This window comes from Mytilus edulis, chromosome 9 (assembly GCF_963676685.1).
Source record: "Mytilus edulis chromosome 9, xbMytEdul2.2, whole genome shotgun sequence".
In the NCBI taxonomy this organism is placed as follows: Eukaryota; Metazoa; Mollusca; class Bivalvia; order Mytilida; family Mytilidae; genus Mytilus; species Mytilus edulis.
The window spans coordinates 27,973,290-27,986,647 of record NC_092352.1 but is presented as its reverse complement, the minus strand read 5'-3'; the positions used below and the strand labels follow the sequence as shown (position 1 = coordinate 27,986,647).

Below are 13,358 nucleotides of genomic sequence, written 5' to 3'. Positions count from 1 at the left end.
TAAGTCAGCTAGACACCAAGGAACAAATGACATAAAATTATTAACTATATTTCCGTGTACGGTTTTCTATAATAAGCGCCACCCCTTCTCACCTAGCCTGTGAGAATGATTAAGTAGTACAATATAAGGAAAAGGGCATAACTCATCAGATCGATACACATGTATGTGGTATCATTGTCAAAAAAGCGACTTTTCACTAAACCACATGATACAGAAGTTAACTATAGGACACCACACATACCACACAAAAAACAACAAAAACACAAAAAATAGTACAGATCTTGGAGTTCTCACCAATAACTTTTTTCTTTTTACCGAATCTCTTAAAATTGATGAACATTTTAGTAGTCTTACAGACTGTCAGAAATAGTTTTTTTTATTTTCGAATCAAGATATTAATAGATAATGTGCAAAACACCTGTAACTTTATTCTGAAAAAAAAGACGTCAAGAAGTTTTATATTGTAAATAATTAATAAATATTTTTACCATACATGTTTAATATTAATAAATGTGTATACTTGTTGTTGCAGTTAAAATCGTCTCTCATAAATCTTTACAGATTGTCTTATTTAAAAAAAATACTATCATTTGTAATTGAATGCATAAGGTGAGACATAATTTGAATATCAAATTGAATTGACAAATAAAAAAAATATATCGAAGATTAAAGTATGAATCAGTGCAAATCTAATTAATTTAGTTTACAGACGTCGTTTACAGTCAGAGAAAAACACGACCTTGTACACTGCCAAATGAAAGGTATCAGAAAATTTAAAGACCGTGAATGAAAATGTATATATTTATAAAAATCATAATCATTCATAACTTTTGGAATAACAATAACACACAAATAATCGCTGTCAACTTCTTTATAAATAATTTAAACAGGTGTCAGCTTTTATCCGTAATCTTTTTGCTTATTATCTAAAAACATGAAACATAATATCTAGAAACGAATAAGCCGTTATACTGTGTGCATCTACTTTATCTATATCCATATATCTAATAAAACAAACAAAATTACATACCAGATTTGTTTTTTCCTTTTCTCTTTATATGAATTCCAACTAAACCAAGCATATCTGTAAATGTGCCTTTTAGAATATCTGTGATTCCAACTTCTCCTTGTGTATTCTTGTTGCTACTTCTTACATGTATTATTGAGTTATTAAGAATGGCGGCAAACATCGTCAGCAAAGTGAATACCACAAAAAAGACATATATAAAGAAGTACACCTCTGCAAAAATAGGAACAGCCTGCTGCATTTTACCTAGTGTGTTTCGTCCAATTATTGTATTAAGAAGACTCCCAAAACTTACAAATAGGTTTCGAAATTCATGGAGAGCAATGCCAAATATCAAATAACCAAACATAACAAAGGCAGAAAATATAATGAAAAATTGAAGACCAAAACCAGATATTTCTGACGCGCCATATTTCAGTACATACGCAATCTCAGTTATTCTTTTATTATATCCCAGAGCACTTGCAATACGTATTGTTGAAAAGAAACACAAAAATCCCAAAAGAACGTTGTATGCATATTCCCATACAACTATGTGTTGGAAATTTATAAAAACATCCTTATTATCAGCATACAACCCCAATGCCTTCTTTGTAAATATAAATTTTGCAACCCAGAGACCTACTCCGATTATACTTAAAATCACAATTAACATATCTAAGATATTCCAAAAATTCATGAGATATTTCAATTTTTCTCTTCTTATGCCTTTAATCATTGTAACCGTTCTACCAATTACCATGATGAGGAAGAAAATACTGAGTAATAAATTAAATGCACCTGTGGCACTTGTGATCAATGTTGGCCTAAAACACTGTGTATCAACCCAATTAAAGGCACCTCCTGTTTCTGGAAATTCGGCCAAAAATATCGAGTAACATATATTGTTAATGTTTGCATTATACAGTGCAAACTCAACAAAAACTGCCCTTGACTGACGATCTATCCACTGCATCTTTGACAGTTCGTCTAGTATGTTTTCAGTATTTGCCTTAATGTTGCTAAAACTTTGGATATATCCACCGCCGCCATATGTATTATAAATGCCTATAATTGGGATTCCCCATATTTTTTCTGAAGAAACATATTTCCATGCATCTGTTGTTAAAGGGGTTGGACAACCATCGCACAAATTAGAAGTTTCCTCTCTTTCTTCATTATAATTTTTTGCACAATAATGCCCCGCAACTAGTTTTTTGGTGAAACATTCAGCTAAAATAGAATACAGAGTTAATTTTAGCATTTAGTTTCTATATCTAAAGACTTTTTTGATCCCCCAAATCTATTGATGTTAATGTGCCTTTCAGTTGGTTCAAACTCAAGTATTTTTGGTAATGAAAAAATCCTAGTACTAAATACATCTACTTATATGTGAAAACTTTGTATTTGTATCAATTTTTATTTTGAACCAAATTTTGTAAGATTTTTATTAAAAAAACAACATTGTTCCTACTTTTTTTTAATTAAAAAAAGTGCCAACTTTATCTTAGCAATTTAATCAGTCTTAATAGAATATCTCTCCGATTTAAAAAGAAATCTCTTTTTTTGTCTTGATTGATGACATATTTGTTACGTTTAGAGGATGTGTTCTTCAGCAAACAATCGGCACTCCCAATGGGACCGAATGTGCTTATCCTTTTGCGGAATGTTTTCCTTATTAAATGAGACTGACTTAATTTACTGTATGATTCTTATAAAGAATGAACAAAAGCTAACATTATAGGCAAATTCACTATCCGTTCTTTAAATTATGTACTCTAACTAAATAAAATCAATGACTATGCTGATCGCATCTATCCCATCAAACTTGCAATAAGTGATACAAAAGATACATTTTAGTCTCATATCTTGACTTATATTTAGAAATTGATAACATTGGTCGATTGAGAACAAAATTTTACGATAATCGTGATGATTTTAGCTTCACAATTGTGAATTTTCCAGTTATATGTAGCAAACATTTCAACAGCGCCTTATATAGATTTTATTTTCCTCAGATGATATGATTTTCAAAAACTTTCTAGAAAGGTATTGAACCAAGAGTCCCAAGTGGTGGAGTTTAAATCAACTATTCGGTGTTGTACCGACGCTATGACGAATTGGTTGACCCTTATTGAATATTTGCCCAAATATGACGAGTTCCACTAGTGACTCAGGATCTGCTTACCCTTTTGGAGCGCACCAGATCACCTTCAACTTATGGTTGGGCTTGCATTGCTTAGTATTTAGTTCGCGTTGTGTATACCTTTGTTTGCATTTTGGTCTTTTTTCGGGTTTTTTTTTGCAATAGCTTTTAAACACTTGATAGTATGACAACATAAATAAGGCATGCACAATTCATTAGGAATTCTAAAATCTGGCCAAAATAACTGCTAAGTACCTTTTTTCACTTTAACCTGTCTGAGTCTAACAAGACCAAGTCTGAGGTTAGCCATGTCGCCTACAAAGAACTTATCCACAACACTGATACCGTCGCCATTATACTCTGATGTTGGATAATACAAAGGGATTAAAGTATCTTTTGTCCAGTTAAAGAACGCTTCACTTGATGAAACCTAAAATAAAAAAAAGATGATCCTATAAAAATATTTTGATCCATAACTAATGCATAAAAATTTTATAGAAACTTTTTCCTTGTCCACAAAATAAATACTGTTCTATAACTTCAGTGTTCTTTTGCAGTTAGCTTGATGTGTTTTATGATTTGATTTTGCCATTTGATTAGGGAATTTCCGTTTTGAATTTTCCAAGAAGTTCAGTATTTTTGTGAGTTTACTTATTTCTATATAGACTAATGCCATGATTTAATTTGATCATGATAAATAATTCCTCTATCACTGAGGCCTACTCAAGTTTATCAAAAATTATCCATGTTATAAATATATTCTGAAATTTTGCTTGCAATAAAACCAAATTGTTATTTCTAAGCCATATAGTCACATTTGTTTTTTACCAGAGCCTGAAAACAAATTGAAACTTCTTGAATGGATTTATGTTTTTAAAGCAGTAATCTGTTCAGTATAATAAAAGCACACTGAAGAATTTCACGAAAAAGTTGGAAACCTGTGTGTCAATTGTTTTATATTCCAGGCTAAAATACATACCAATTATAATTCCAAATTACTTTTGTTCTTAAGGTGGTACCTAACACTTTGACTAAAATTAATTTGGCTCGTTTAATTTTTCTTAAAATTTTAACAAAGTATTTACTTTGACCCTTTGACAAAAATATAAAAATTTCAAAAAAATTGAACCAATGGGTTTATCAGAAAAATTACACTGGTTATATAGCAGTTTGATGAACACTTATTTTGATCATTAAGAAGCTTGCTATTCCCTTAATAACACAACGTAATCAAAACATTTAGCTGATTTTACAGAGTTATCTCCCTGTAGTGTTAGGTACCACCTTAAATTTGAATTCCTTTTTGTTTTGTGTTTGAACACCAATTTAACAAGGTGATCTGGTATTATTACCAATATTACAGCTATCCACAAGAGTCAAAATAAGATGGATTATTCTTATGTGCTAATTCAGATTTTTGTTGCTTTGTCTCGCAGTATGGAGATGCAACATTTTTTAACTGATTTGAATGTGGGTATGTATTGAAAGAATTGTTTTGCGAAGAAAAAAAGTTGAAAAATACTTTATGGGTTTCAAATTTCGATTTGAAAAATTCGAGAGACTGCAATAATCCAGTATGTTCAATAACCTCAGGTTAGTCATAAATTGAATTTTTCTAAGTAGAAAGAAGTATGGTAAGCATGAATAGTAGTTATTTAAGGATCAATCATGATTTAGTTACAATAAATAACAAAATGTATAGTCCGTCAGTATAATTACATAGAGCTATATTTACCTTAGAGAATCCATATCGAGATTTACTAGACTCGTACAACTGACTGTCGATATGAGCTTTATACAGATATCCTCTCTGGTCTCTATTTATGTAGCTCATACAGAACAATACAGAGACGAAAAATATATGTAGGAGTAACGTCATGAAGGCTCGCTTTGCCTCTTTTTGTTTCATCATTAATTTTCTTTCTTTTGCCATTACTTCTGCAGGAGGTGGTCCTTCCCTTGCCATTACCTCTAGTCTAAATGCTAAAAGAATGACGAGATTTAAATTTATGAGGATTAGGTGGACATGCCACGCGGTACATTATTCGTGCAATAAACAATTCGCAAAGTGCTAATTTAGTATGTAAATTGAAATCCCCTTATTGAGTTGTTTCCCTTGAGACTAACTTGTAGTTTCAGTGACAATAGTGATCTAGATAAAACATTAAATTTTATCTGTGCATAATTTGTGAAAATCTGTTGCTTGTTTTAATTCCATTCAATCTTTGTTAAAATGGAAACTTATATTTCCAACAGTTATTTGTTAATTCTGTTTAGTTAAAACTGCGATGGATCACTTTTAACTTGTCATGATTTGAATGGGCAACTTCATTGTTTCATTGTTGAATTTTAATTAGAAAAGTAATTGTCTATTATTTTTATCTTAATTTGTACTGAAATTTTTAGGCATGCTTTAATGATACGTTAATTGGATTGATATTAATAGATATTCACCAACTGAATTTAAAACAATACTACCAAGCATTAAACCGGCACTTTCTGATGTATGCATCACCGAAACCAAAGTTATCACTTCTAGAATGAAGTAAAGACATGCACACATAACTTAAGTTATTGTAGGTTACTTGGTGGTCCTTTGTTGGTGTTTATCATTTTCCTTTTTTTTTTTTATTATTTTGTACATAAATCATGCTGTTTTCTATTTTGTATGGTTTTACATCTCATAATATATCGTTCTATAGAATACAATGTGGTATCTGTTTTGCCCATTTTTAAAAGCCGTACGGTAACCTTTAGTTGTTAACGTCTACGCCATTTGGTCTCTGTTTGAGGGTTGTCTCGTCGACAGACACACATCTTCTTATGTTATTTAATATATAGAAGATGTTTGTTGTATCCGAGCATTTACAATATGGTCGGATATAAAAATTATTACCTCTCTTTTCGATTCAAGACTGTATAATGCCATGACTAAACGTTTTTACCTATAAATTGCTTATTTTCTGATGGTTGATATCTTTTGGCCCGTCTTTTCACAGATTCCAGGTTAACTGTAAGTTTTTCGTCTTCTACCGGTTTTTTCATGATAAACGCAATGAGTATAGCAACAATGATAACCTTAAATATAAATGAGATGTAATTGGTGAATAAAATGGAAAGATAACGCACTACACCTTACACTAAACTGTCAAACTTGTAATACTATACAATGAAGAACATTTTATCTAATTTTCTTTATAAATTGAAAAAGTTTGTAGCTACATAAGTCCTTGAACGATACTTTAAAATATTGGTGCTTGCTAGTCTCTTTAATAGAAAGCATGCCTGAAATTTACATTGAATAGATCAAACGACTGTTTTTAATTATAGGTTGAAGTTTAGTTGAAAGTGTCATTTTGACCTTAAACATATGTTTTCCCTCCACTAATGCGTTTTAAAAGTCCACTTTGTATCGTCTGAATTTTAAACAGTTACACTATCAATATCTGAAAGCATTGACAGTAACCTATGGAAACAAATAATTATTCTTCTGAATCTTTACTTAAAACAAAATTGTCGTAACAAAAAAAAGGGGCTGTTTCAGCAAAGAGTAAAGAAAAAACCGTTCTTTAAACTTCAAATGCTAACATACATGTGTTGTTTTGTCTTATACCATAGTGGAAGTCGCTTATATCTGTGGCGATTCAAATTGTAAGTTTTTCAAAGGGATTTTCAGTTCTGTAACGATTTATATAATCAAACTTAAAAAAACAGGAGTGTTTAATGCTCATAAAACAGATTACTCCACCCAATGATAAATTAAATGTATTTTTCATATCATATACCTTAAATGGATCCACCAGTAAAATAGATTCTATAAATGACAAAATGAATGTAGTCAGCCATTCTTCTGCTTTAACTTTTCCCCACTGCATGCTGTACAATAATAGAAAGAACGCTGACGTTATAACAGCAAGCGCAACAACAAACCACGCGATATATACAACCCAATGAGGAAACTTCTTTTTAGTAGTCAAGGTCATAACAGCATCATCGTCATTATCGTTATCTTCCTTGGAATCAGTATTCTTCTTGTTTTTCTTCTTCGTAACTACCTTAGCGCTGGTATTTCGGAACAAATAAGTTACCAAGACAATTGGTGGTACTGTGATCACGCATCCAATGAACGACACGTAAACAATTTTCAAAGATAGTCTCATGCTACCAATCTGAACAGTATCCGGGGTGACTGCATCGTCATCGCTTGATTGGAAAAACATTGCATTTGTTATCATCGTAAGAAACAGGAGCATAAGAATAACAGATAACCTCTGCACGCGACTGAACGAGTTCTTCTGAGGTCGTACTGCTAATGATAACCATAGATGATTTTCTGTTACATTTGCACGTGATTGTTGAGAAAAGGCGGTTTCAAATCCGCATTCTTTGTTGTCAATAACTGGAATTATTCTGTCAATCAAGCCATCATCCATGTCCATTGCCAACCATTTGTCACAATGAAAAACATATCTGCAAATGAATATTTTATTATAGTTGCGAAATGATTTCACCTCTAACAGCTATGAAAATTATAAAAATCGTGCAAAGTTTATCGTAAATAAAACTAGAGGCTCTGTTTTTACTGATGCTTTTAAAATCTTGTAAAATAACGTTAAAATCATAATTTATAGTATAAGAGATCATTAGATACTATAATAATATCTAAAATAAAAGCAAAAAACTGCAAATTTTCCAAAAAATTACTAACTCAGGTGCAGCAACCCAACAACTGGTGTCGGATTTGTCTGTGAGTTTCAGGGCAGATATATCTAAGTCTGATGAACATTTTTGCCACCAGTCAGATTTGCTTTAGTTTCAGAGGTATAAACCAAAAACTGCATTTTACCCTATTTCCTATTTTCAGCCATGTCTGCCATCTTGGTTCGCGGGCAGGGTCATCGAACACATTTTTTTAACTAGATACTCTTATGATGATTGAGTACAAGTTTGGTTACATTTTGTCTTAGTAGTTTCAGAGGAGAAGATTTTTGTAAAAGATTACAAATATTTACAAAATTGGTAAAATTGACTATAAAGGGAAATAACTCCTGAAGGGGTCAAGTTAACATTTTGGTCATTTGACTTATCTTATCCTATTCTAGAGGTGGCGTGAATCAGATGTGGATACTTAAAAATTCCAAAGATCTTTTAGAGTACATACAATCTAACTCTCTTTCATCTTGTAACAGTATTAAAACATTTGACTTTTCTACTCTTTACACAAGTATTCCACATTCCAAACTAAAGGACAAATTAAAAGAGTTGGTATTACTTTGCTTCATAAAAAAGAATGGCCAACGTAGATACAAGTATCTTGTCTTAGGGAGGGATAAATCATACTTTGTAAAGAATCACTCTGATTCAAACAAAAAATTCTCTGAAACCGATATTATCAAGATGCTTGATTTCTTGATTGACAACATATTTGTAACGTTCGGAGGACGTGTTTTTTCAACAGACTGTCGTCATCCCAATGGGAACAAATTGTGCCCCTCACTTGTCGACTTGTTTCTTTATTATTATGAGGCTGACTTCATGCAGGAACTTCTTAGGAAGAAAGATAGCAATATCCTTTAACTCTACTTTCCGCTATATAGATGACGTTCTTTCACTAAACAATTCAAAATTTGGTGACTATGTGGAACGCATCTATCCCATCGAATTGGAGATAAAGGATACTACAGATACAGTTAAGTCGGCTTCATATCTTGACTTACATCTAGAAATTGACAATGAGGGTCGGTTGAAAACAAAACTTTACGACAAAAGAGATGATTTCAGCTTTCCAATTATGAACTTTCCATTTCTAAGTAGCAACATTCCAGCAGCACCTGCATACGGGGTATATATCTCCCAATTGATACGATATTCCCGTGCTTGCATTTCCTATCATGATTTTCTAGATAGAGGTTTACTGCTCACAAGGAAGCTATTAAACCAAGAGTTCCAAATGGTGAAGTTGAAATCATCCCTTCGTAAATTTTACGGACGCCATCACGAGTTGGTTGACCGTTATGGAATAACCGTTTCACAAATGATATTGGATATTTTCCTTACGTCGTAACTACAATCCCCTTACCTTTCATGAATGTGACCTACCGAATTAGACTATTTACCGGATTTGTAATCACACAAGCAACACGACGGGTGCCACATGTGGAGCAGGATCTGCTTACCCTTCCGGAGCACCTGAGGTCACCCCTAGTTTTTGGTGGGGTTCGTGTTGTTTATTCTTTAGTTTTCTATGTTGTGTCATGTGTACTATTGTTTTTCTGTTTGTCTTTTTCATTTTTAGCCATGGCGTTGTCAGTTCGTTTTAGATTTATGAGTTTGACTGTTCCTTTGGTATCTTTTGTCCCTCTTTTATCTAGTCATTCGACTTATTTGTAGATCTTACTTTGCTGAACATTATTGCTGTTTACAGTTTATCTCTATCTATAATAATATTCAAGATAATAACAAAAAACGGCAAAAAATCCTTAAAATTACCAATTAAGGGGTAGCAACCCAACAACGGATTGTCCGATTCATCTGAAAATTTCAAGGCAGATAGATCTTGACTTGATAAACAATTTTACTCCGTCAGATTTGCTCTAAATGCTTTGGTATTTGAGATATATGCCAAAAACTGCATTTTACCCCTATGTTCTATTTTTAGCCATGGCTGCCATCTTGGTTGGCTGGCCGGGTCAACGGACACATAGTTTAAACTACATACCCGAATGATGATTGTAGGCAAGTTGGTTAAATTTGCTTTAGTATTTTCAGAGGAGAAGATTTTTGTAAAAGATTACAAAAATTTACGAAAAATTGTTAAAAATTGACTAAAAGGGCAATAACTCCTAAAGGGGTCGATTAACTATTTTGATCATGCTGACTTATTTGTAGATCTTACTTTGATGAACATTATTGATGTTCACAGTTTACCTCTATCTATAATAATAATCAAGATAATAACCAAAAATTGCAAAATTTCCTAAAAATTAACAATTTAGAGGCAGCAACACAACAACGGGTTGTCCGATTCATCTGAAAATTTCAGAGCATAAAGATCTTGACCTGATAAACAATTTTACCGCATGTCAGATTTGCTCTAAATGCTGTGGTTTCATAGATATAAGACAAAATCTACATCTAACCCCTACGTTGTATTTTTAGCCATGGCGGCCATCTTGGTCAGTTGGCCAGCTCACATAAAACAAAATACCCCATTGATGATTGTGGCCAAGTTTGGTTTAATTTGGCCCAGTAATTTCAGAGAAAAAGATTTTTGTAAAAGTTAACGACGACGGACGACGACGACAACGGACGAGATGACGACGACGGACGACGACGGACGACGACGACGACCGACGACGACGACGGACGCCGGACGCAAAGTTATGAGAAAAGCTCACTTGGCCCTTCGGAATAATATTACTACAAGAGCCATCAATCTACACAATATTTGTTTTGTAAACCATATAATTTTTAGGAACATTGTTGTAGGCTATTTAAATAGTTATAGTTTCACTTCTCTAGGTTTCAATTTTTCTGCTTTTAAAAGATTTTTTTTCATATAAGGCCGTTGGTTTTCCCCTTCGAATGGTTTTACACTAGTAATTTAGGGGCCCTTTATAGCTTGTTGTTCGGTGTGAGCCAAGGCTCCGTGTTGAAGGCCGTACATTGACCTATAATGGTTTACTTTTTAAAATTGTTATTTGGATGGAGAGTTGTCTCATTGGCACTCACACCACATCTTCCTATATCTATAAATACAGATATAGAGTAAACTTTAATATGACACCAACTCAAACACATTAGAGACGATTTCCAGTGATAGGTATGTGGAAAACAAATGCAAGATTCTAAATCTCCCCTTGTTTGACTAGTAAATCAATTTCACAATGAATATCAAATATCTACTTTCTGTACGCCCCCTCTAAACCCCTAAAAAGAAGAAGAACAAAACCCTGAACACAACAAACAATTTGGAGACGACCACTAACAATGTTGAGAAAGGCACATGTTACATGGAACGTCAAAAGAATTTACTTTATTTATAAGTGTTCTACATACTTATATATTGCTTACCTTGCATCGGTATGTATGTCTGTTACGACTATTTTATGAAGGTACCATGAATTGGTATTGCCGTCACCACTGTTGTCATGCCATATTCTTAAAAAGGACAAATCTCCAAAACTTTTATTCGTTGACATCATAAAAAAAGCTACACTGTTGGTTTCAAAACCCTGAAATATTCCGTAAATACAGTAAATATTTACGACTTGGTTCAAAGTGGTTGATAGCAAAACATCTAAATTTAGTGTTTGAAACATAAAATTTTATACTTTTGACTCTTAATGTCGAAAAAAGGCATTTCATATATTTATATTTGCTGTTCTATAACTGTGCCATATTTTTGCAATAGACTGTATCTTCTTGGGTGTCACCCGTCAATTAATCAATGCTTTGACAAAAAAATAATTACCAATTGCATTTTGATTAACATGAAGTTATGTTTTACAATGGTTAGCAAAATTTGGTTTACAACAAAAGTGAGACATGATGAGTTTAAAATATTCATTAATTCTTTTGCAAGAACATGTATAGGAATGAAATCCAATGATAACAAATCAAGAGAAAACAATAATGATGTTGCCGCTGTGAAATTAACGTGAAGTCATTTGTACCTTTTGCAAAACAGACAAACAAAATATTAGGTTTTACCTCATTTAATGTAATGTGAAGTACTTTGTAAACAAATACAGTGACACGAAGACAATGACTATTTCATGGTATACATCTGTTGAAGACAATTTAAAACAAAACGTTACAAGACAGACATATATTTATGTCTCCAATGTCTGCTTTTGTTTCAAATAATACATTAGTAGCTACTATCTCATTGTATTTGACAATTTTTAAAGTATCTTACTTGTCGTTCCCCGTCGCTTAACAACCGTATACCACTATCATCAGTATCTCCAGATAAAATAAAACAGGCATTAGACTTTGTCCCTGATCCTGGTCTCAGTCCAGTATGAACAGCAATCATGTAAAAGTATTCGTCAGATTGTTGGTTATCACATAAAAATGTCGGGATACTCTGAAAAATTTAACAAGTCAGTAAGAAAAACAATATCTGATTTACGGATTTAAGATATAATATTTATAACGTATTTCATAGACAGTCATAAGCGTTTCACGTTACCAAATTCCACACCCATTTCATGTATATTTTGTTGAAAAAAACATTGCAAAAAACTGACTTGAGCATTGCCAAAAACACAATTTGAGGTCTGATTTGTATAAAATATTCAATGTGTAACTCACAAATTTGTAGTTTGTTTATGGTTATAATGACATTTATTAAGGACATGTCATTACTGAGAAATTATTATTTGTATATAAATATTGAAATTGAATGCCAATATGTTTTTCGATATACAGCCGTATGATTTTTATCACATGTTTACCAGCGAGAGAAATCTAAAACAACTAATGGAATTATTACTGATAAAATGTTCAATGTGTAACTCACAAATATGTAGTTTGTGAATGGTTAGAATGACAATCATTTAGCAACTTTCCCCTTAAAGTGTTCATGAATATAGCATACCCTTATTGTGTCTGTTCCGTCATATCTCCTCAGTACGACCACAAATATAAAGTATAATAGTAATAAAGCAATCAATGTGGCATAAACGGCAGCATTAGCAGGATCAAACTTAGACCAAACTGTACTGAAATCTATCATGTTTGGGGCAGCAAATGCCAGAGAAAAGATAGAACCAGACGAAGGCTCACAACGACATACTGTTTCGTTCAGTGTTGAAAATGGAAGAACCTGAAATAATAACAATATTTTGATAACACACCGTGCAACCATTACCATTATTAACTAATCGTACATTTTTATATTATTATTTTTGACAAAACCTCACCCTTCAATGTTTCAAAGCTACGATACAAAAACTTATTTATAGTACTGAAAACTATAATCTCTAAAGAGCCTGTGTCGCTCACCTTGGTCTATTTGAATATTAAAGAAAGGACACAGATAGATTTATGACAAAATTGTGTTTTGGTGATGGATCTTACTTTACTGAACGTTCTTGCTGCTTACAATTATCTCTCTCTACGATGAACTTGGCCCAGTAGTTACAGTGAAAAAGTTGGTCAATTGATCATTTTTGGCATGTTGACTTATTTTTAGGTCTT

At 32.5% G+C, this 13,358-nt stretch overlaps 1 protein-coding gene across 2 annotated transcripts in view; it reads right to left on the bottom strand.

The window, feature by feature from the left end:
* The window catches only part of LOC139487985 (polycystin-1-like), an 84,632-nt gene that overhangs the window by 7,664 nt on the left and 63,610 nt on the right, over positions 1 to 13,358 (bottom strand). For both annotated transcript variants that reach the window (XM_071273277.1, XM_071273278.1), the window contains exons 18-25: positions 12,757 to 12,984; positions 12,073 to 12,243; positions 11,226 to 11,386; positions 6,938 to 7,622; positions 6,098 to 6,230; positions 4,888 to 5,135; positions 3,408 to 3,582; positions 1,031 to 2,239 (exon numbers count right to left, since the gene is read on the bottom strand). In XM_071273277.1, coding sequence (XP_071129378.1) covers positions 1,031 to 2,239; positions 3,408 to 3,582; positions 4,888 to 5,135; positions 6,098 to 6,230; positions 6,938 to 7,622; positions 11,226 to 11,386; positions 12,073 to 12,243; positions 12,757 to 12,984 — 3,010 coding nt within the window. The remainder of the gene's footprint in view (positions 1 to 1,030; positions 2,240 to 3,407; positions 3,583 to 4,887; positions 5,136 to 6,097; positions 6,231 to 6,937; positions 7,623 to 11,225; positions 11,387 to 12,072; positions 12,244 to 12,756; positions 12,985 to 13,358) is intronic.